Source organism: Carcharhinus amblyrhynchos, chromosome 6, assembly GCF_965287045.1.
Source record: "Carcharhinus amblyrhynchos chromosome 6, sCarAmb.v2.hapA, whole genome shotgun sequence".
Classification (NCBI taxonomy): domain Eukaryota; kingdom Metazoa; phylum Chordata; class Chondrichthyes; order Carcharhiniformes; family Carcharhinidae; genus Carcharhinus; species Carcharhinus amblyrhynchos.
In genome coordinates, this window is record NC_137329.1 from 97,310,563 (window position 1) to 97,334,792 (window position 24,230).

A 24,230-nucleotide genomic window follows, 5' to 3' on the forward strand; every position below is an offset into this window, starting at 1 on the left:
AGGAGCATTTATGCTCCTCTTGAACCGCCTCCTCTTTATGAGGAGCATAAAACCATAAAGGTTGGGCTAAGTGGGTTGTTTATGCTGTATATCCCAGAAAATTCCTCATTTCCTTGAGATCCTTAGTTCTCCACTATTTAGGGAATTTGTTTTGTGTCTTCTACTGTGAAGGCAGGTAAAGAGTATTTGTTTCATGCTTCTGCCATTTTGTTATCTTTCCCCCATTATGATTTCTCCCAGCTTGTTATAACGTTTACTTTTGTTGCTCTCTTGCATGTCAATAAATATCATCATTTTGTGTAGCAATTGAAACCTGACATTTGTGAATTATTTCATAACTAAAACACCCATGAAAGGAAGAAATGTAGTTCAATGAAAGGTGATGAGTAGCAACAAATTTTCAAAAAATTGGAAACTAATCACTAAAGTTCACTGTTAGTAAAATTACAATATTTCAATTAACCTAGAGAAGGGATGGAAGGAGTCACCCATTTCAAAGTTAAATTCTTGGATTTAGAAAATGATCTGTGGACCTTTGTCCAACCTGATCACTTGCATTTTGGACCATCTGTAGTTCTTTTCTCACAAAAATCTAGAATCCTGGAATGATTTTGTTTAGGATACTATAGTTGTCCCTCTACCACACCCATACAATGGAGTGTCTGCCTCATTGCCTTTTACGCTCTACTTCTCAGAATTTCCATCTGCTTTTACTTGACTTGACGTTTTTAGCATCATCCTGCCCCATGGGATTTCACAGCATGCAGGCTTAATGTGTAGAGGATGTGGTATTTGTCAGTTAGTGAAATATGTCTGGTGGTTCTTCCTTCAGCTTTCCTTTGCCTGCGTCCTGTGTGGTCTGTCTTTAGATCACTAAATTGAGCTCACTTTAGTCAAGTGAACCGACTACCTTCCCAGCTGCTTGTGATATGTCTGGATTTGCAGGAGAAGCAGTCTTTGAAATGGGAATGCTGACTACAATATGAAGCATGCGGAAACTTCAGTTGGGTCAATTTATATTAGACTGAATCTAATTACTTAATATTAATAACCCTCAGATCAAAAGAGTAAATCTCCTAATAGAGATTTTCTGAGAGATATGAATCTAATTGTGATTTTTTTTAGTCTTTTATTATTTCAATTTAATCATTTTAAATATAATCTGTTTGAAAATGTAATCTGTTTTATTTGGCTTGTTCTCTTTGTTTAAGGCATTAACAAAGTCTGCTGTACAGCAACAGCAAGAAGCAAGCAGAAAATACCTTCAGTCGACCATAGAGAATCAAATGCAGAAATGTGAAGAACTGCTTAACACACAGGTAATGTTGTTACATTATGTATTGACAAATGTCATGCTTTAACACTGTGACAAAGATAAAGTTTTTGTCTTTGTCCTTCACATGTTTGTATCCATTGATATAGTTAATTATAACATCCTTCTCCAACACCTCTACTTAACCAGCTGGGTGGGACTACTCATTTAGCACTGATTTTATTTATCTAACTGGAACCACAGTATCATTGGGAAAGACTTTTCTTCGTTCTCCTGCATCGTTACCCTTACTATTTCTTATCTACATGCTGCCCACTGGCAACATCATCTGAAAACACACCGTTAATTTCACAATATGGTGACAACATCCAAACTTCGTTCCTTAGTTACCAACTCTATTCTTCTTTCTGGCAACAATCTGAGGGTCGTCTCTTTGCAACCTTGGAGAGACATTTGATCCCACGATGAGCCCCTAGTTAGCCCTTACTGTAAAGGAGCCCCAAGGTAGACCTTGTAATAAATGAGCTACTAGGTAGCAGGGATCAAAACGTGACTGGATTTCACAGTCAGCTTGAAGGAGAGAAAAGTGTATTTACAATCTACATCAATTACTAGAAGGAAGTGACCAAATGTACAGTTGCTAAATTTGCTGCTGATACTGAATTACATAGGAGAGCAAGTTGCAAAGCGGACATAAGAATTTTCCAGATATTAATGTTGGCAGGATATTCTGGTCCCACCGATGTCACACCCTCAGTGCACTCAAAGGGAAACCCTGTTGATAATGGTGAGACCAGAAGGTTCCACCTCCTGCCAGTGTCAGGTCGCATCTGCTATTGCGAAACATATGGTCGGGTATGTTGAAAATCGAGCCCAGGGAGTCTGCAAAGGGATATGAATATGTTAGGTGAATGGGAAAATTTATGACCGATGGAGTATAACATGAAAAATGTAAACTTGTCCATTTTAATAGGAAGAATTGAAAGTCTCAACGTATTAAATGGAAAGAAATTGCATAGCTCTGCAGTACAGAGTGATCTGAGTGCCCTGGTATAGGAATCTCAAAAAGCTGGTATTCAGGTTTGGCAAGTGATTCGGAACGTTAATGGAAATTTTACTGCAGTTATACAGGGTGTTGGTGAGACTATATCTGGAGTACTGTGTACAACCTGGGACTTCTTAGCTAAGAAAGGATATAGTTGCATTGGAGGCAGTGCAGAGAAGGTTCATTCGACAGATTCCTGAAATGGTGTGATTATTTTATGAGGAAAGGTTGGATATGTATCCATTGGAGTTTAGTAGAATGAAATACCAAGTGGGCAAAGAAGTGGCAGATGGAATACAATGTGGGAAAGTATGAAATTATGCTCTTTGGTAAGAAGAATAGAGGCGTAGACTATTTTCTAAATCATAGAATCCTACAGTGCAGAAGGATGCCATTTGGCCCATCAAGTTTGTACCAACCACAATCCCCCCCAGGCCCGAGCCCCACAACCCCATGCATTTACTCTAGTTAGTCCCCCTGACACTAAGGGGCAATTTAGCATGGCCAATCCACCATCTTTGGACTGTGGGAGGAAACTGGAGCACCCTGAGGAAACTCATGCAGACATGGGGAGAATGTGCAAACTCCTCACAGACAGTGACCCAAGCTGGGAATTGAACTCGGGCTCCTGGTGCTGTGAGGCAGCTGTGCTAACCATTGTGTCACTGTACCGTCTTAAATGGGGGAAGGCTTTGGAAATCTAAAGCACAAAGGGACTTGGGAGTCCTGGTTCAGGACTCTCTTAAGGTTAACATGGAGGTTCAGTTGGCATTTAGGAGGGCAAATTTAGTGTTAGCATTCATTTCCAGAGGGCTCGAATACAAGAACAGGGATGTACTACTGAGGCTATATAAGGTTTTGATCAGACCCAATTTGGAATATTGTGAGAGTTTTGGGCTCCATACCTAAGGGAGGATGTGTGACCTTTTTAAAACCTGGTGTTGTCAGACTTTTTACCTTGGAGGGGGCCAGAGGAGGTTCACAAGAATGATCCCAGGAATGAAGGGTTTGTCATATAGGTAGCGGTTGAGGAGTCTGGACCTATACTTGATGGAGTTTAGAAGGATGAGGGGGATTTACTTGAAACTTACAGAACACTGGAGTGGACATGAAAAGGATGCTTTCACTAGTGGGAGAGACTAGAAAGCACAACCTCAGAGTGAAGGGACACTCCTTTAAAACTGAGATGAGGGGGAATTTCTTCAGCCAGAGGGTGGTGAATCTGTGGAACTCATTGTCACAGAGGGTTATGGAGGCCAGGTCATTGAGTGTCTTTAAGACAGAGATAGATAAGTTTTTGATCAATAAGGGAATCAAGGGTTACAGGGAAAAGGCAGGAGAATGAGGATGGGAATCATATCAGCCATGGCTGAATGGTGGAGCAGACTCAATAGGCTGAGTGGTCAAATTCTGCTCTTATGTCTTATGGTCTATGGTCTAAGTAACCTTACTGAAACATATAAGATCCTGATGGGAACTTGACTGGATGGATTTGGGAGAGAAACATTTTCTCTCAGTGAGTCGTTAAACTGTGGAATTCTCTTCCACATTGAACATTCTTAAAGCTATTTAGATTGATTCTTGACTAAGAAGAAAGTCATAAGAACATAAGAAGTAGGAGCAGGAGTAGGCCATCTAGCCCTTCGAGCCTGCCCCACCATTCAATAAGATCATGGCTGATCTGAAGTGGCTCAGTTCCACTTTCCCGCTTTCTCCCCAAAACCCTTAATTCCCTTGCCTACCAAAAACCTATCTACCCTTGACTTAAATATATTTAGCGAGGTAGCCTCCACCAATTCAACGGGCAGAGAATTCCAGAGATTCACCACCCTTTGAGTGAAGAAGTTCCTTCTCAACTCCGTTCTAAACTGCGCCCCCCCCCTTATCTTGAGGCTGTGCCCTCTAGTCCTGCTGTCCTTTCTGAGCGGGAAGAATCTCTCTACCTCTACCCTGTCCAACCCCTTCATTATCTTATACGTCTCTATAAGATCCTGCCTCATCCTTCTAAACTCCAACGAGTGCAGACCCAGTCTATTTAGTCTCTCTTCATAGTCCAACCCCTTCATCTCCGGTGTCAGCCTAGTGAACCTCCTCTGCATTCCCTCCAAGGCCAAAATATCCTTGCGCAAGTGCGGTGACCAAAACTGCACACAGTACTCCAGCTGCGGCCTCACCAGTGCCCTGTACAGTTGCAGCAAGACCTCCCTGCTTTTATATTCTATCCCCCTCGCTATAAAGGCCAGCATCCCATTCGCCTTCTTGATCACCTGCTGCACCTGCAGACTGGGTTTTTGCGACTCATGCACAAGGACCCCCAGGTCCCTCTGCATCGTAGCATGCTGCAGCTTTTCGCCCTTTAAATAGTAATCCCTCCTACTATTATTCCTGCCAAAGTGGATAACCTCATACTTGCTAACATTGTACTCCATCTGCCAGGTCCTCGCCCACTCGCTCAGCCTATCTAGATCCCGTCAAGATTAAATGGGGTAGGTAGGAAAGTAGAGGTCAAAATCAGATCAGCCATAATCTTATCAAATGAGAGAGTAGGCTCGGGGGGTTGAGTGACTTAACTCTGCTTTTAATTTGTATATTTTTATGTAACTCCATAGCAACATCTGCCTTCACTCCTGCCTCAACACATATGCTCCTGACCCCTAAATCATTACCTCCGAACTTGACTATTCCAACACATGACTGGCTGGTCTTGCAGATTGTACTCTCCATAAACTCCAAGACATCCAAAACTCTGCTTCCATGTATTAACTTGCACCAAGTCCTGTTCACCCATCACCACTGTTTTTGTTGACCTACATTGGTTCTTGGTCAACTTACGTTTCAATTTCTTTCTTGTTTTCAAATCCCTCCATAGCTTCACCCCTCCCTACCTCTGCACCTTTCTATTTCCTCTTTTAAGACAGTCTATAAAATCTGCCTCTTTTAGTTTTGGCTCATCAGACCTAATATTTGCTTAAGTGGCGTGGTGTCGTATTTTGTTCTGTAATACTCCTGTAAAACACCTTGAGAAGTTTTATTACATTAAATGGTAATACATAAAGATAAATTCTTATTACTATTGCTTCAAATATAGACACCTTGGTTTTTGTATGAAGTTGAAGTGTCATAAGTATTTAGTTCATTGTGAATTTGAGAATCTTAAGTTTTGCTACATCATTAATTGTTACTTCTACTCATGGGACTCCTTATTCCTGCTGCTTTTTTCATGCTGTGAACCAAAGTAGTTTTATTATTTCCAATGGCCAATAGTAGGCTGAGGCTGGCCTGAGGCCAGTGAGGTTCTGAACCTGACTACCATCAATCTGCATGGATTTAGATATGCCTAAACAACTTAACACTTGGGAATGTCAGATGTTTTCCCCCTCTGCTGGCATGACTTCACACCAGCGGGAATCACTCATACTCTCCAGCAGCTGGGCATGCAGAGGCCAGTGCAGCTCCTAGGTGGTCACGGACATGGCAGGGCAGTGCCAGGTTGGCACTGGGTTGGCAGGGGCAGGGGCGGGGGCGGGGGGGTGGTGTGGTCGGGGGAGTAGATTGCTCCAGTATCTGTTTGTGGAAGGGGCCTGCTTCTTATCTTTGAGATTGGAGTGTCATTTAAAAAGGGTGCCCCAATCTCTGTGGAGCCGAACTTGCTTTAAACTGTGCCCTTGAAGAATGGGGGTGCAGAACACTCCCCCTGCTTTTATTTTAACATGAGGAAAAATCTTAATAAAGAATGGCAGACTATTGGTTCCGGTGAGGAAAAGGGCACATTTTACTCCAGAGAAATACACCTGTCTTCCTTCCGATCTTCCACACTCTGCCACAAAAAACATGGTGGCGTGCACCATGCAGGAGGCCAGAATCTAAACAAACCGACAAAGCCTGGCTCCACTAAGATTGGGATGCCATGTTTAAAGGGCACTCTGATCAGATGAAACAATGACCTCGCCTCAGCCGATTACGAAATCTTAGGGGCTTCCCTGCCTGGACCCCTCCCCCCGCTGCCCACCCCAGGCAGCCATTGCTGACTTCCCCAACTTGCACATCTGCTCTCTGACCATCACCACAGAGAAATTAATCCCACCCCCAGCCCTCATGAAACTCCCACTGGGGTCTGCCCCTGGCACTGCCCTGGGTGTCAGTTGCCACTGTCACGTTAGCAAAGTGCTAACCTGTGCCAAAGGGCAATGCCAAGGGCATTTCCAAGCCACTACCTGGCCATGTACCTCTTCCTCAGGGCATATACTTACCTTCATTCCCCTGGAGTGTTCCCTACAACAGGTTCAAGTCTGGGTGAACCTTTTGTAAACCATGGGGGGTCAATTTCATCTCCAACTGCCAGTTTAATAATATGGTAATATATTAAAATGAATGGACTTGGACCTGATTATGTCACCGGTGACAGGCAATGAAATTTGGAAGTCACTATCCAAAATTTCTGAGGTTTCACCAAAATCTTGAGCCTATTCCCCAGATGGCTAGTGTGTCTCAAGATCACCCCCAAAGTTTCTGAAGATCTGGAGCGAAAACCTGGCCGTGTCTCTTGGAAGAAACACATCGGTTTTCCATCATATCCTGCCACTTTGCCATTTTTTGGGAAAATTCCTGAGTGCCAGGCAGGTTCATTCGCATCTTCTGAATAAAGTAATTAAATCTACAAATTGTTATTCATCTTGAAATAAAATTGCACCAATGTTTGAGTTCACAGGCAGACCATAGTGATAATTTATATAGATTTGACATATTTATCTTATTAAAACAATATTGAATCAATATATAACTCCAGTTTAAGCTGATCCACCTTGGCATTCTGAAGGTAGATCCTTGATCCATCTTGGCCTGAAGGTAGATCTTTGCATATCATATAGAAACATAGAAAATACAAGCAGAAGTAGCTTATTCGGCCCTTCGAGTCTGCTCCACTATTCATTTTGATCATGGTTGATCATCAAAATCAATATCCTGATCCTGCATTCCCTCTTATCCCTTGATCCCTTTAGCCCCAAGAGCTGTCGAATTTCTTCTTGAAATCACTCAACGTTTTGGCCTCAACTATGTTCTGTGTCTCTGGGTGAAGAATTTTTCTTCATCTCATCCGAAAAGGTTTACCCCTTATCCTCAAACTATGACCCCTAGTTTTGGATTCCCCCATCATTGGGAACATTCTTTCTGAATTTACACTGTCTAATCCTGTTACCAGTTTAGTATTGGTTGATATATAAGAAATGTCCTCTCCCCGATACCTACCTTAATGGCCCCAGTGGAATCCCCTCACCTAATTCCTGCTCCTCTGGTTGGTTGTAAACCTCACCAATGTGATGTCACATTGACAAAGTTTGAATATTCAGTGAAGGGGAATCATGTAGTTGGAGGCCCACTAATAATACTAAACTGAATTAAAATCCATTTAAGTGAAGTCATTATATCACCGATGAGGGGTGGGGAACATCAGGAAGCAAGATTTGCTGAGATTTTGTGCGGGTCTCGCCGTTTAAGCTCGAGGTAAATGTGGTTGCAAAGTCATCCCCAGATCTGTGATTTATAAATGATTGTCAACCAAAGTTATTGAGGGACCTAAGGCAAGGGTGTGTATGGAATTCAATCAAGAATCATTGAATCCATTCATCCCATCGTGCTTGCACCAACAGCAATCCGACCCAGGCCCTGTCCCTGTAACCCCAAGTAGTTACCCTGCTAATCCAAACATTAACTTACAGTGGCCAGTCAACCTAACCTGCATATTTTAGGAGGAAACCAGAGTACCCAGAGGAAACCCACGTTAACACAGGAGAACATGCAAACTCTACACAGACAGTAACCCAATCGACCATGATCTCATTGAATGGTGACGGAACAGACTCGGGGTAGGGAGGAGGTTTAAATGTCTATTCCTGTAATTGACGCTATTCTGACGCCATTCTGACACTACTAAGGACTCAAATACCCACTTACCAGTAACCCATTTGAAACTTAAGTAACTGCAGCAGAGTTGTGATCTGTCATAGTACAGGTCCTCTGCACGTTTTTCTATTTCTTGCAGTCTAGCCATAGGGGCCTTCCATTTTAAATTCCAAATTGTCTAACATCATGAGTGAAGGAGCAGAGAGACAGATAAGAAATCACCTGTTGACATTACTGTTACTAGAGAGGTGGTGCTCGACAGACTGGAGGGGCTGATTGTGGACAAGTCCCCAGGACCGGATGGAATGCATCCGAGAGTTCTGAAAGAAATGGCGGAGGTGATAGTGGATGCCTTGGTGGTTATTTTCCAGACGTCGCTGGATTCCGGGGAAGTGCCGGAAGATTGGAAAACGGCTAATGTTACGCCGTTGTTTAAGAAGGGTGCCAGGCAAAAGGCGGGAAATTATAGGCCGGTTAGTTTAACGTCTGTTGTAGGTAAAATGTTAGAATCCGTCATCAAGGAGGAAATAGCGAGGCATCTTGAGGGGAATTGCTTGACAGAGCAGACGCAGCACGGTTTTGTTAAGGGGAAGTCGTGTCTGACAAATTTACTGGAGTTCTATGAGATTGTGTCTAGGGCGGTGGATAGAGGAGAGCCGGTGGATGTGGTCTTTCTTGATTTTCAGAAGGCGTTTGACAAGGTACCTCACAAGAGGTTATTGCAGAAGGTCAGGGGACATGGAGTTGGGGGTAGGGTGTTAGCGTGGATAAGGACTGGTTGTCAAATAGGAAGCAGAGAGTGGGGGTCAATGGGTGCTATTTGGATTGGCGGATGGTGACTAGTGGAGTGCCCCAGGGGTCGGTGCTGGGGCCTCAGCTATTTACCATTTACATAGATGATCTGGAGGAGGGAACCGAGTGTACGGTGTCGAAATTTGCTGATGACACCAAGATTGGGGGAACGGCAAATTGCGCGGAGGGTGTGGAGAGTCTGCAGAAGGATCTAGATAGGCTGGGCGAATGGGCCAGGAACTGGCAAATGGAATTTAATGTTGGCAAGTGCGAGGTGGTCCACTTTGGTAGGAATAATGGCAGGAAGGATTATTACTTACTTGGCGAAAAACTGCAGCAGGCGACGGTGCAGAGGGACCTCGGGGTCCTTGTGCATGAGTCGCAAAAACCCAGCTTGCAGGTGCAGCAGGTGGTCAGGAAGGCGAATGGGATGCTGGCCTTCATAGCGAGGGGGATTGAATATAAAAGTAGGGAGGTCTTGCTGCAGCTATATAGGGCATTGGTGAGGCTGCAGCTGGAGTACTGTGTGCAGTTTTGGGCGCCGTACTTACGCAAGGATATTTTGGCCTTGGAGGGAGTGCAGAGGAGGTTTACTAGGCTGATTCTGGAGTTGAGGGGGTTGAGCTATGAGGAGAGGCTGAATAAACTAGGCTTGTACTCGTTAGAGTTTAGAAGAATGAGGGGAGATCTCATTGAGACGTATAAGATGATGAATGGGATGGATAGGATAGAGGTGGAGAGACTCTTCCTGCTCAGAAAGGACAGTAGGACAAGGGGGCACAGCCTCAAGATAAAGGGGGGGTGGTTTAGAACAGAGTTGAGGAGGAACTTCTTCACTCAAGGGGTGGTGAATCTCTGGAATTCTCTGCCTGTTAAAGTGATGGAGGCTACCTCGCTAAATATTTTTAAGACACGGGTTGATGGGTTTTTGATGAGAGAGGGGATTAAGGGTTATGGGGAGAGGGTGGGAATGTGGAACTGAGCCACGACAGATCAGCCATGATCTTATTGAATGGCAGGGCAGGCTCGAAGGGCTAGATGGCCTACTCCTGCTCCTATTTCTTATGTTCTTATTATCATTATTCTATTTCTTGCTCTAATCTTTCTTTCATCACCTCCTTCTGCAAGTTCTCATCCCTTAGAATATGGCCAGTTCTACCTGTTGCCTTTTCTTGATGGTATTCACTATCTTTCCTCCTCCACCATTCCGAGAAGTGCTTGTGTTTTTTCCAATTAACCTGCTCCCTCCTTCTCCAGAACCATATTTCATAACCTTCTAATCTTTGAGTATTAATTATGAATTAATTTGAGAGTGATTGACTTGTGTAAGGAGATATACACTAAGGGAGAAGGGCCAGTATGGCGCATCATATATAAATCATGAGACAATTTTATCTGGGGATGCAAGCAAAGATGCAGATGAACTGAACTGCCTCAACAGGTTTAGCAGCACAACCACAGGTTATTTTGTCCTGGCAACAGATGGAAAAATCCATAAAGATAGTGGGATCTATATGAGTATTGCATTGTTTTCTGCATTGCAGCAGTGGCTATTCTTTAAAAACTAGTTCACTGGCTATGAAATGCTTTGAGACATCTGGTGATTGTGAAAAGCATTATATAAATGCAAATCTTTGATTTTTCTTCAAAATATCAGTTTGAGGGAAATCCATATATCAACAGCAAAATAGTTTCTTCCACTGTACAATAACATCTATTCAATCAAAATGATAATAGTTAACATCCTTTTCTCACCTCACACCTGATTACAACAGGATCAGTTTCACCAAATACTGTCCTGATTGTTGCAGTTTATCTCCTGAACAGAGTTACAGGGCCCAATTTTACCATTTTGTTTCTAAGTGCTGAATGTGGGCACAATTCAGATCCGATTTGGAAAACTGCTCTCAGGTGCCCCCAAACACACTCAGCCCATAAGAGAATCGTGAGTCTGAATTGTGCTATGGGTGGGGTTTATTGCGCCCAAATTGCTGCAGCTCCAATTGGAACCTTCAGCTGTGCATTCGCAGTGAAAAAAATTTTAAAAACCTTCCCCTACCACATTGCTTCCGGGCCATAAAAGTGGATAAGGCAGCCTGGAAGCAAAAAGCACAAGTGATGGCCCCCGCAGACATCACCCCACCCTGCAACATAACTGTACCTGTTACCCACTCACACCCCCAGGCTACCCAGACCGAACATGACTCCCTGCCTCCCCTCCCCTCCCTGATCGCCCGCAGCGTGGCAGTGGATCCTCCTGCTCCTGCCCCCCCACCAGAGAATGATCTGGCCTGCCTCCCTCTCCTCCTCCTCTCCCCCCACCAGACAACGATCTGGCCTCCCTCCACCACCAGAGAATGATTTGGCCCGCCTCCTTCCTCTCCCCCTCCTCCCCCACCACCACCACCACCACCACCACCACCATCAATCTGAGTTAGAAAGCTGCTGGAAGCTCTGAACTTACCTGTTCAGAAGCTGGAGTGCCCGAAACAGACCTTTGCCGAGCATGTCTGTTTCACGCTGTACCTGGATGGGTGAATGCGATGGTAAAGGAGGAAATGCAGGTAAGATTGGGCATCCAGCTCATTAAGTCAATGCCTGTTTTGTAGTTCAGATCGCGGCCATTTTTGGGCCTTGGTAAAGTGGGCATTTGCGTGGACGCAGACGCCGATCGCGCTAGTTGCCTCACGCTCGACTTTACCACATTTTCGGAATGGTAAAAAATCGGGCCCACAATCTTTCCACTCTCCAGTAATGCATTCCAGCAGTTTTAACAGCTTTTGCCAGTTCATCCAATCAAAAAACTTTTCATAATCCACAAAGCAGGTGGACTCTTCTTGCAGGTATTCTGTGCATATTTTGCTTAACACTCTCATTGCTACAGTCTCTCTAGTTCCACTGCTCCATTTTTTTTTCAAGAGGAAAGAACCATTTATATTTTTTTGCATGCTCTCTGCTATTTACTGAAGACTGAATCTTTATTTTCCAAATCATTCCCCAGCATGAAGAATGGGTAATGTGTCATTTTAACATTGGGCTCCCGAATGACATAAATGAGTGTTTATGGAGAGCAGGGAACTCTTGCTGTTTGCAGTGCTTCCAGCTAATTAGCCAGTTGTTTTTGCATTGATTCTGCTGCCACTGCCTTTGTTTTAAACCAGTCCATTAATTTTTCACATTATAATTGACTGAGCAGCTGCTTAGATCAACTATGATATTCTACTAGCACACATTCAACATACTATCTATTTTCCCTTTGTTCCTCCTTGCTGAAAATTGTTACTTATTGTCTGATGACTGATAGTTGTGCTAAGCACTATATAAATGCAAGACTTTCTTTTACTATGAGACAGGGGTTTCTTTCAGAAGGGAAAATCTAGAAGGGAACATTTGTGGATAAACATGCACAAACTAGTCAGCCTCACACAACAGTGAATTTTCTTACAATTTGCAGCATCTGCTCAAAAGCTTCAGTAAATCAATTTGTTTTTATTTAATCACTATGTCTCATTGATCGTGACCAGCCTGTTGTAATGAATATCGCACAATTATGTAGCATGTTTCTGTGGCTCTGCAAAATGCTTGGTTACAATAATAATAATAAAATACTGGCATTTAATATTTTTAGATGAACAGTTGGTATTTGATTTGATTTATGATTGTCACATGTATTAACATACAGTGAAAAGTATTGTTTCTTGCGTGCTATACAGACAAAGCATACCATGTATAGAGAAGGAAATGGGATAGTGCAGAATGTAGTGTTACAGTCATAGCTAGGATGTAGAGAAAGATCAACTTAATGCAAGGTAAGTCCATTCAAAAGTCTGACAGCAGCAGGGAAGAATCTGTTCTTCAGTCGGTTGGTATGTGACCTCAGACTTTTGTATCTTTTTCCCGACAGAAGAAGGTGGAAGAGAGAATGTCCAGGGTGCGTGGGGTCCTTAATTATGCTGGCTGCTTTGCCGAGGCAGCGGGAAATATAGACAGAGTCTGTGGATGGGAGGCTGGTTTGCGTGATGGATTGGGCTACATTCATGTCTTTTTGTAGTTCCTTGCAGTCTTGGACAGAACAGGAACCATACCAAGCTGTGATATAACTAGAAAGAATGCTTTCTAAGGTGCATCTGTAAAAATTGGTGAGAGTTGAGCTGACATGCCAAATTTCCTTAGTCTTCTGAGAAAGTAGAGGCATTGATGGGCTTTCTTAAATATGGTGTTGGTATGAGGGGGACCAGGACAGGTAGTTGTTGATTTGGACACCTAAAAACCTGAAGCTCTCGTCCCTTTCTACTTCGTTCCTGTTGCTGTAGACAGGAGTGTGTTCTCCTTTGCGCTTTCTGAAGTTGATGACAATCGCCTTCATTTTTGAGGTTGATGGAGAGATTATTGTTACCACATCAGTTCACCAGATTCTCTATCTCATCTCTGTACTGTGTCTCATCGTTGTTTGAGATGCAACCCACTACAGTGGTGTCGTTAGAAAACTTGAAAATTGAATTGGAGGGGAATTTGGCCACACAGTCGTAAGTGTATCAGGAGTATAGTAGGGGGCCGAGAACACAGCCTTGTGGGGCACTAGTGTTAAGGATGATCGTGGAAGAGGTGTTGTTGCCTATCTTGACTGATTGTGGTCTGTGAGTTAGGAAGTTCAGGATCCAGTTGCAGAGGGAAGTGCTGAGGCCCAGGCCATGGAGTTTGCAGATGAGTTTTGTGGGAATAATGGTGTTGAAGGCTGAGCTGTAGTCAATAAACAAGAGTCTGACATAGGTGTCCTTGTTACCTAGGTGTTCCAGGGTTGAGTGCAGGGCCAGGGAAATGGCATCTGCTGTGGATCTGTTGCAGTGGTAGGCAAACTGCAGTGGATCCAGGTAGTCCTGGAGGCTGGAATTGATACATGCCATGACTAGCCTTTCGATGCTTTTCGAAGCACTTCATAATGATGGATGTCAGAGCCACCGGCCGATAGTATTAAGGCACGCTGCTTGGTTTTGCTTAGATACAGGATAATGGCCGTTTTCTTGAAGCAGATAGGGACCTCAGATTGTTGTAAAGAGAGGTTGAGGATGTCTCTGAATACCCCTGCCACCTGATCCATGCAGGACCTGAGTACTCGTCCGGGTACCCGTCTGGGCTAGTTGCTTTCCATGGGTTGAGAAAGCTGCTCTGCCATTTGCAATGGTGACCCCAGATACGGGCTCATCCAGCGCTTCCAGGGTAGTGCGCAATCTCTTGCTGACCTCTTGCTCAAAATGAGTGTTAAATGCATTGAGCTCATCAGGGAGGGGTGCGTCGGAGCTGGCGATTTTACATGCCTTCATCTTATAGCCTGTTATGTCTTGTAGACCTTGCCATAGTCGGCAGATGTCAGTGTGGCTAGCCTGGGACTCTAACTTGGTCCGGTACTGTCTTTTGGCATCTTTGATGGATCTCTTAGATTACATAAGAACATAAGGAATAGGAGCAGGAGTAGGCCATCTAGCCCTTCGAGCCTGCCCCGCCATTCAATAAGATCATGGCTGATCTGTCGCTGCTCAGTTCCACTTTCCCGCTTTCTCCCCATAACCCTTAATCCCCTCTCTCATCAAAAACCCATCAACCCGCGTCTTAAAAATATTTAGCGAGGCAGCCTCCACCACTTCAACGGGCAGAGAATTCCAGAGATTCACCACCCTTTGAGTGAAGAAGTTCCTCCTCAACTCCATTCTAAACCGCCCCCCCTTTTATCTTGAGGCTGTGCCCCCTAGTCCTACTGTCTTTTTTGAGCGGGAAGAGTCTCTCCACCTCTATCCTATCCATCCCATTCATCATCTTATACGTCTCAATGAGATCTCCCCTCATTCTTCTAAACTCTAACGAGTACAAGCCTAGTTTATTCAGCCTCTCCTCATAGCTCAACCCCCTCAACTCCAGTATCAGCCTAGTAAACTTCCTCTGCACTCCCTCCAAGGCCAAAATATCTTTGCGCAGGTGCGGCGCCCAAAACTGCACACAGTACTCCAGCTGCAGCCTCACCAATGCCCTATATAGCCGCAGCAAGACCTCCCTACTTTTATATTCAATCCCCCTCGCTATGAAGGCCAGCATCCCATTCGCCTTCCTGACCACCTGCTGCACCTGCAAGCTGGGTTTTTGCGACTCATGCACAAGGACCCTGAGGTCCCTCTGCACCGTCGCCTGCTGCAGTTTTTCGCCCCGTAATAGTCCTTCCTACCATTCTTCCTACCAAAGTGGACCACCTCACACTTGCCAATATTAAATTCCATTTGCCATTTCCTGGCCCATTCGCCCAGCCTATCTAGATCCTTCTGCAGACTCTCCACACCCTCCGCACAATTTGCCGTTCCCCCAATCTTGGTGTCATCAGCAAATTTCGACACCCTACACTCGGTTCCCTCCTCCAGATCATCTATATAAATGGTAAATAGCTGAGGCCCCAGCACCGACCCCTGGGGCACTCCACTAGTCACCATCCGCCAATCCGAATAGCACCCGTTGACCCCCACTCTCTGCCTCCTATTTGACAACCAATCCTCTATCCACGCTAACACCCTACCCCCAACTCCATGTCCCTCGACCTTCTGCAATAACCTCTTGTGAGGTACTTTGTCAAACGCCTTCTGAAAATCTAGAAAGACCACATCCACCGGCTCTCCTCTATCCACCGCCCTAGACACATCCTCATAGAACTCCAGTAAATTTGTCAGACACGACTTCCCTTTAATGAAACCGTGCTGCGTCTGCTCTATCAAGCAATTCCCTTCAAGATGCCTCGCAATTTCCTCCTTAATGACAGATTCTAACATTTTACCTACCACAGACGTTAAACTAACCGGCCTATAATTCCCCGCCTTTTGCCTGGCACCCTTCTTAAACAACGGCGTAACATTAGCCGTTTTCCAATCATCCGGCACTTCCCCGGAATCCAGCGACGTCTGGAAAATAACCACCAAGGCATCCACTATCGTACCTGGCTTTCTTATATAGGTCAGTTTGCCTGACTTGAACGTCTGACTTGGACTTCAGCAGACAGTGGATATCCTTGTTCATCCATGGTTTCCGCTTAGGGAACATATGGATTTGCTTCTTTGGCACACAGCCTTCTATACATTTACTAATGAAGTTAGTTACTGTAGTGGCGTATTTGTTCAGGCTGGTTGCAGAGTTTTTAAATACTGATCAGTCCACCGACTCCAAGCAGCCCCATAGGATCATAGCAGCATCCAATTCCTCAGACCAACATTGCACAGCTTTCTTTGATGGATTCTCCCACTTCAGTTTTCGCTTGTAAGCAGGGAGCAAGAGCATAGCCTTGTGATCTGATTTGCTGAAGTGTGGGCAGATGATAGAGCGGTAGACTTGTTTGATATTTGTGTAGCAGTGGTCTAGGATGTTTGGGCCTCTGGTGGAACGGAAGACGTGTTGGTGGTAACTTGGTAGTACGGTATGTATTGGTATCTCTATTGACTGGAAAAATACAATCCTTCCTTCTCTTTTTATGGTTGACTTAACAACAAATTAACATTTTTAGTAAACAATTCTCTCCACCAATAGTACAATGTAGACAATAAAAAGGGAATTATTCCTTGTAAGTTTTCAAGGTGTAACATTATTACCATTACTCAAATGGCAATTGTGTGTTGTATTGAATTCATACTCTTTTCTGGCTATGCAATTACTTAAATAACTGTAATAGTCAGTGATATGAATTCAGGGAATAAAGCATATAAAGTTGAAACTTGGTATTTTGTTCTTAACTAGCAATTAATGTTTTAGTTTGTTATAAACTCTGTGCTTTACATTTATATAATTCAAGAAAGATTGTTTCCATTATTCAATGTTTTAAAGATAAAAGATCTGCCTAGTTTAGAGGAAAAGTCTGGTATGGTTTACTGGAAATAGTAAAACCAAATAAATGGTTCTCTGGAGTGTTTTGCAGACTCTCAATGTTAGAATGTGTTATGATGGAGATTGTATTGACAGCTGCTGCTCCACATGTGTTTAACTTGGAAGTACCATCTAAATACAACCTGTGTTATACAGTGCAATTGCTAAGGGCATTTTTAGTTGGATTTATTAAACAAAGCTGAAAGAATAAATAGTTACTTGCCTTAGTCTATTTAGTAAGTTTTCTTTGTACGATTGCTTTGAGATTGTAGCAATGTATGCTGCTTATGAGGGTAGAAGCCATAAATCATGTTTTAATTGTTCTCCTTTTCCAGGGTGTCTCAGATTTTTGGCACTTATGTCAAAGTTTCTCATTAAACAACAAGTTAATGAGAACGTTGTCACCATTTTATAAACAGTGAATTCAGGCTGCCAAGTGGGTAGAAGAGACTGTAGTATTACACAGAACCCGAGTTAATGTTTTTGAAGGCAATAACTTTTTAAGTATAAACTTTCTGTCCTGGTCAGCCAGTGCAACGTAATTGACCTCATATTTACATAAAAAGCATAAAACCATGAAGTTCAATTACTTTATTCAGTTAGTTGAAGAGGAAGTTGCTGAAATGTAAGGACAGTTTAGATTGTCTCAATGTTAACATTTATGGGATAATATTCAAAGAATTTCATAATATGTATTTCACAATGTACAGGTTAATCGATGACAGCCAGCACAACTTTGTGAAAAACAAACTGCGATTTCAAAATTTAGTGATGTGATTTCTAGAAATGTCTGCACAAATAAAAGTAAATATAGTAGATATAGCATATATAGATTTTAAGAAAGTGTTTGTGTCTCACGTAGCTTATTAGCAAAAATCACTTTAGGTGGAGAACTAGATGCAAAGTGTGAAGATAAATGGATTGGGGAATGGTATGCTGCAAATATCACTGCTTGTTTCCTTTCTTTTTGTGGTGTAGATGTATGATTTGGACTTGGGTGTAGGAAGTACAGTCACAAATTTTACAAACCCCAAAGTAGAAGCTTGACTTTTATTTTGATTAAGTAATAAAAAAAGGTGGATGTTGTCTGAATGAATTTTAAGAAGACATTTGATAGAAGGCTGGTTATCAAAATTGAGACTCAAAGAATAGGAGGATCAGTGTTGAAATGGATCAAAAAAATTGGCTTAAGGACAGAAAATGGCAAATCATGATACATGGCTATTTTTCAGAATGGTGGGTGGTAGACAGTGGTGTTTCCCAAGGAACAATGCTGGCATTATTTTTTTGCTACATGTAAAAGACTTGGATCTTGGAATACAAAGTAAAATTTCAAAATTTGCAAATGATACTAAACTTGGAGGAGTGACAAACAGTGAAGATCATATGAATTGCCTACAAGAGGACATAGATAGGATGGCAGAATGGGCAGACAGGTGACAAGTGGAATTTAATACAGAGAAATGTGAGATGATGCATTTTGGAAGTAGGGGTAGGGAGAGGCCATGTAGAGTAATGCACAGTCTTAAAGAGCACACAGGAACAGAGGGAGCTGGACTGCATGTGCATCAATCATTGAAGATGGAGGGACATATCGAGAGTTAGTTAACAAAACATATTGAATCTTGGGCTTATTGAAGTATATAAGATCCTGTGAGGTCTTGACACAATGGATACTGAAAGGATGTTTTCCCTTGTGGGAAAGGCTAGAACTGGGGGGGACACAGTTTAAAAATCAAGGGTCTTTCATTTAAGATAGAGATGAGAAGAAACTTTTTCTCTTAGAGGATAAAGAATCTTTGGAACTGTCTTTTCAATAGAATGGGGGAGCCACTCTAAATGAATGTTTTTAAGATAGAGGTAGATAGATTCTGGATTAACAAGTGAGTGAAAGATTAATGGGAGTAGATGGACTGTGGAGTTGAGTCACAATCAGATCAGCTGTGATCTTAATGAATGGCAGAGCAGCCTTGAGGGGCTAAGTGTTGGAGCAGCCTTGAGGGGCCAAATGGCCTACTCTTGCTCCTAATTCGAATGTTCATATGTATAATTGTAAAGATAGAGGCATTGTGTACAAAAGCAGTGAAGTTCTGCTAAACCTTTATAATTGTTGAGCCCCAACTAGGGAATTACTTACAGTGCCTGTCATCACACTTTAGGAAGGATGTGAGGATGCAAAAGAGATTTACCAGAATATTTCCAGGCATGGGGAATTTTCCTTACAAGATTAGGTTGGAAAATCTGGGTTTTTTCTCCTTGGAGCAAAGGAGATTAATGGGAGTTTCGATGGAGGTATACAAGATTATGATAGGCTTAGACAAGAGAAAACTATTCCCGTTAACAAGAAATAAGGGACATGAATTAAAGGAATACAAAATGATAATATGAAGAAGAACATTTTTAAGCAGTGATTGGTAATGAACTCATTGCCTGCAAGCATGATGGACTTGGAAACTTTAAGGAAAAATACTTTGAGATTGAGCAAGAGAATGAGATTGACAAGATTGCCTGCAGATAACCGGCATGGATTCGAACCAAATTGCTTCCTCTGTGCCATAAATGACTCTACGGCCCGTGTTTTTGATATGCTGTGGAGACTTTGCAGAGCTTCCAAATAGTGCGTGGAATTTGGATGTGGAAGACCCATCCTCATTTCTGACAGATTCCATTTTTGTCAGTTGGGGAAAGGGAGCACGGTATGATTGACATTAGTGAATTTTGAACTCAGGAAGATCATTTGAACTCAATGCTGAGTGCAACCATTTTGGCTTTTATTTCATTCCATTGGCTTCTAAAGTCTGCCCATTGTGAAGATTGTGTGAGTTGCCATGGAGGGTGTAAGGGCCAAGGGTAGTGAATGGGTTGGCATTAAATTAGGAGCAAAAGGGACCACGAGGGTGGGTGAGGGGCACGAGTTGGCATGAAGTTTATGAAGAGCACGGAGGTGGCATGTGTTATGTGGTGATGGATAGAGAGCCTAAAATTTAACAAAACAACTGAGGCAAAGTCCCAGAGAGCTAAGGCGGGTGTTTTAGTCACTCACTTTGTCACTCAGCTGCTCCATCAGTGCCTCTGATCTGTTTCTGGTTGCAGCAGCCCTGACTCTATCCTGCGCCTGCCCTCTTCCATTGGCTCTGATGGGGCACTTGCTACTTAGGTAGATCTGCTAATTTGGAAAATTTTCTGACTCCAGCTACCTACCTTAATAGTGACTACTTTATGACAAATATTGAGAAACACTGTAAAAGACATCATGAAACATAGGTTAGTGGAATGGGCAGATTTGTGTCAGTTACAATGCATTTTGCATTCTCAGATTATACTTTTAAACTGAAAAAAAAAGTGATGGGAAGTATATGGTTAATGTAAGGGCATTGACGCGTGTGAATGAAAAGACACATATGGAAACTTCTGTATCTGTTATAAGTAGATGTCAGTTTACTGGCATCTACTTATTGACAAGCAGTTTATTCCATACTAATGAATAACTGAAATTATATTTAAGCTCTCCATTTGCATATTTTGCTTTGCTCTCTTTTAATTGTACAATAGAAGGGACAAAAGAAACCCTGTTATTGGGATAATTGCCTAATAGTGCAGAAGATTCATCTCGGGCTTATACTTTGAACATAAACTATGCCTGTTTATCATCTGTTTCAGTGGTGCAGATTTTAAGAACATAAGAAATAGGAGCAGGAGCAGGAGTAGGCCATCCAGCCCTTTGAGCCTGCCCCGCCATTCAATAAGATCATGGCTGATCTGTCGCTGCTCAGTTCCACTTTCCCGCCCTCTCCCCATAACCCTTAATCCCCTCTCTTATCAAAAACCCATCAACCTGCGTCTTAAAAATATTTAGCGAGGCAGCCTCCACCACTTCAACGGGCAGAGAATTCCAGAGATTCACCACCCTTTGAGTGAAGAAGTTCCTCCTCAACTCCGTTCTAAACCGCCCCCCTTTTATCTTGAGGCTGTGCCCCCTAGTCCTACTGTCTTTTTTGAGCGGGAAGAGTCTCTCCACCTCTATCCTATCCATCCCATTCATCATCTTATACGTCTCAATGAGATCTCCCCTCATTCTTCTAAACTCTAACGAGTACAAGCCTAGTTTATTCAGCCTCTCCTCATAGCTCAACCCCCTCAACTCCAGAATCAGCCTAGTAAACCTTCTCTGCACTCCCTCCAAGGCCAAAATATCTTTGCGCAGGTGCGGCACCAGTTTGCATAATGCATACTCCAGATCAATACAATGGTGGAATTTTCCCCCAAATGCTGAGAATATGAGAACAGTGGAGTGATTCATGCTGGTCTTTTTGGCGTGTTCCACACTGCAACCGTCCCACACTCAGTCACAGAGTGTTGAGTTACGCGCAGGTACTGGGAGGGGGGGATGGGGTGGGAATAGGCGTACAGATGCAACCAACTTCAGAGTGCTCAGGTGCCATTTCACAGAGGCCCCGATCTCTCTGTGCACTGGCAGTCTCTCCATTTCTCTACGTGAAAGTTGTCTCCTTCCCATTGGCGGCATGTTCCCCCACCCCTCCCCAACACAGGTTGTTGTCATTGGGGCTCTCCCAAAGTTTCCCTATCCTTACCCTTGTATGTTGCTCCCACATGACCCCCTCCTGCATAGTCTCCCCCCCCGTCATAGCCCTTTGCTAGTGGAGATCAGAAATGATTTGCGCTGGCTTGATGTGCTGCCAGATGGTGCAAATATTCCAAGAGGGGAGATGATTGCATGCCAAACTCGCTAATGAGACTGAATCCAGTCAATCTCATGCAGATCGGCCTTGCAACCTTTCCAGGCATGATCTGGTTCTCGCCAGGAGAAGGGGCTAGGGCAATCGCAAACTGTTTGCCATTAGGTGCAAAACCGATTTTTAGGCCTGCACGCTATTTTCCAGGATTAGTGTGGTCTGTGCCTGGCATGGCAAGGTAGGAAAAGCACCCCCAAATTTGAATAAGAAGGGCCCTTTGCTCCTGTTCTTTGAATATACATGCTTCAATAAGCCTCCATTGCTTGTTCTTCAGGAATCAACTGCATAGTATCGCAACACCACCACTCTCCCGAATCCGGCCCCTTGTCACAACCTTTTCCTAAATTAGAGCTTCCACCCCACCATCGTATGGCAGAAATCTGCTAAACTGTTTTTTGTGATGATCTACATGTTCTGCATTCTAAGCAGCAGGTGGCAGCTTATTCCACTAGCCAACAACTTTTCACAAGAAGTCAGCTCTTAATTTTGATTTCACTTTCCCTCCATCCTTTTAAAATCTCGCAAGAGAATTTGGCAAGGCGAGATTGGAGAGGAAAGCAAGAAGGGAGGGGTTGGAAAAAAAATCGCAGAATAGTTCTAGTTTCCTTTCAACTTTCTTAGATTCATAATAGGGTACTTTTAATTGCCTTTCTAGGTTCCTTGCTTTCCAGTGTTAACTGCCTAGGAATAAGTAATACAAGACTTCTGTTAATACTGCTGTTGAATTGTCGGTTCAGAGTTATGTGCAGATTGCCTGGAGTGACCATCCAAATACAATCAGAGAGCATGTGTGTCTTCCTCTAGAGCATCCGTATAATGTGTCAAAGCACTCGCTGTCTCACCTGAACCTTGCAATGCAATAAATGTAATCACCTGCTGGCCCATAATGAAAAGAGAACTACATAAAAATATTTCCTGCTTTCTCAAGTGACAAGATAAATATTACTGATGTGAAATTCATTTTAATCTTGTGGATATATTTGAGCTTCATGCATATTTTTATTGCTTATATTTCAGGGAGTGTGACTTGGTAGCCGTTCAACTTAAACCCTATAGGAGAAACCTATAGACCATCAGAACCAAAGAGGCAATTAAGTCCATAAATTTGTTAAACTCTGTTAAAGCTGGAATATATAGCAAATATTAGTTGTATTTTTATGTATTCATTCAGCATGTAAAGGGAAAAAATGTTACTCTGTATATTCTATTCAAAAGTTATTGGGTGCTATCAATCCTTCCAACCAGCACCAAGAAGGTTGACTAAATCCCCCTAACCAAAATCTTGTACATTGGCAGGTCTATTGCCTGCCTAAAGCTGACAGAATTCTTCCTAAATGTGTAGACATTTTGCAAATTTGCTTTCGGCCTGAGTGGAAGGTTGTGTGGAAAAAAATATTTTTCACTTTGTTTTGTGGGACTGGGAAGAGCGAGAGCTCCACGCTCCACAAAGAAAATTGCGTGCTCCCCTCCTACATTACCCATCCAGAACTCCATGCACACATCTACTGCCAGATATTCTGGAGGATGTTAGCTGCTTCCCATCCGAATTCTTGCCTGGGAAGGTGGAGGAATTGGCCTGGCAACGTGTTACTGGTGCCCAGGAATACTTTTGGAATCCATTCAGAATTGAAATCAGTAATTGCATCTTTTGAGTAACTTTTCTTTTCTAAGTGAAGGTAATTATTTATAGCTTTATGTCAGAAAAATCACATTTTATATGATGTGCTGCTGATGTTGTCAACTGTATGATTTTCCAGCATGAGCGACTGCTTGACTTACTGGAAAAAGAAAAAAATCTGTTGCAGGACAGGATTAAAGAAGCTTTGGAGGAACAAACAAAACAACATAAGGTGGTTTTTGATTATTTTGTAAAATAATCCTTTTTTAATGTTGTCCTTGGCACCTGTAGAATCTGAAAATTTGCCGAATTATTTACAGGATGCGCTAGAAAGATGTGTTGCTGAAGAAAGGCTACGAAGCACAGAGGCAATGGAAAAAGTTGTAAAGGTATTTTTCAATCTTGCCTACCAAAATTCTGTATTTTTCTTTTTAAGAAAGAGATGCTGATTGTTTTCCTTTGCTTGCCATCTTTCTTTTGTGTTCTAATAATGAGTGGCTATGTAATTAGTTATAGAATTTCACTGTAATCAGCTGGAGACAAACTTTCAAAAGCAACGACTCTTTACTTAAGGTTACTTTGGGTTTCCTGTTGTTATCTGTTACATATGTTATACAACTAAATGAAAAAAAATCAGTTGCCAATGAGTTAATGTTCAGTTGGACCTTTGAAAATCAAAAACTGTCTCCAACAAGTGGAATTTTCATACAATATGAACGTATAACTTAAAACTAAATTTATTATGAACGGCAGTAACTACCATATTCATTCTACCAGCCTGATATATTTTGTCTAGATAATAAGAAAACAATATAGGAATGGGTAGCAAAATTCTAGTGGAGTTCTAATATAGTGAACAGTGTTTAGGTGATAGTTTACACAACTAGGCATATAGTTGTGTAAACTATTACATAGGGCGGCATAGTAGCACAGTGGTTAGCACAGCTCCAAGGACCTGGG

General features: G+C 42.8%; 1 protein-coding gene across 3 annotated transcripts in view; it reads left to right on the forward strand.

The window, feature by feature from the left end:
* Positions 1-24,230, forward strand: part of LOC145344149 (coiled-coil domain-containing protein 91-like) — a 140,449-nt gene that overhangs the window by 72,878 nt on the left and 43,341 nt on the right. For all 3 annotated transcript variants that reach the window (XM_080191030.1, XM_080191033.1, XM_080191031.1), the window contains 3 exons: positions 1,212-1,319; positions 23,410-23,502; positions 23,591-23,659. In XM_080191030.1, the coding sequence (XP_080047156.1) occupies positions 1,212-1,319; positions 23,410-23,502; positions 23,591-23,659 (270 nt within the window). The remainder of the gene's footprint in view (positions 1-1,211; positions 1,320-23,409; positions 23,503-23,590; positions 23,660-24,230) is intronic.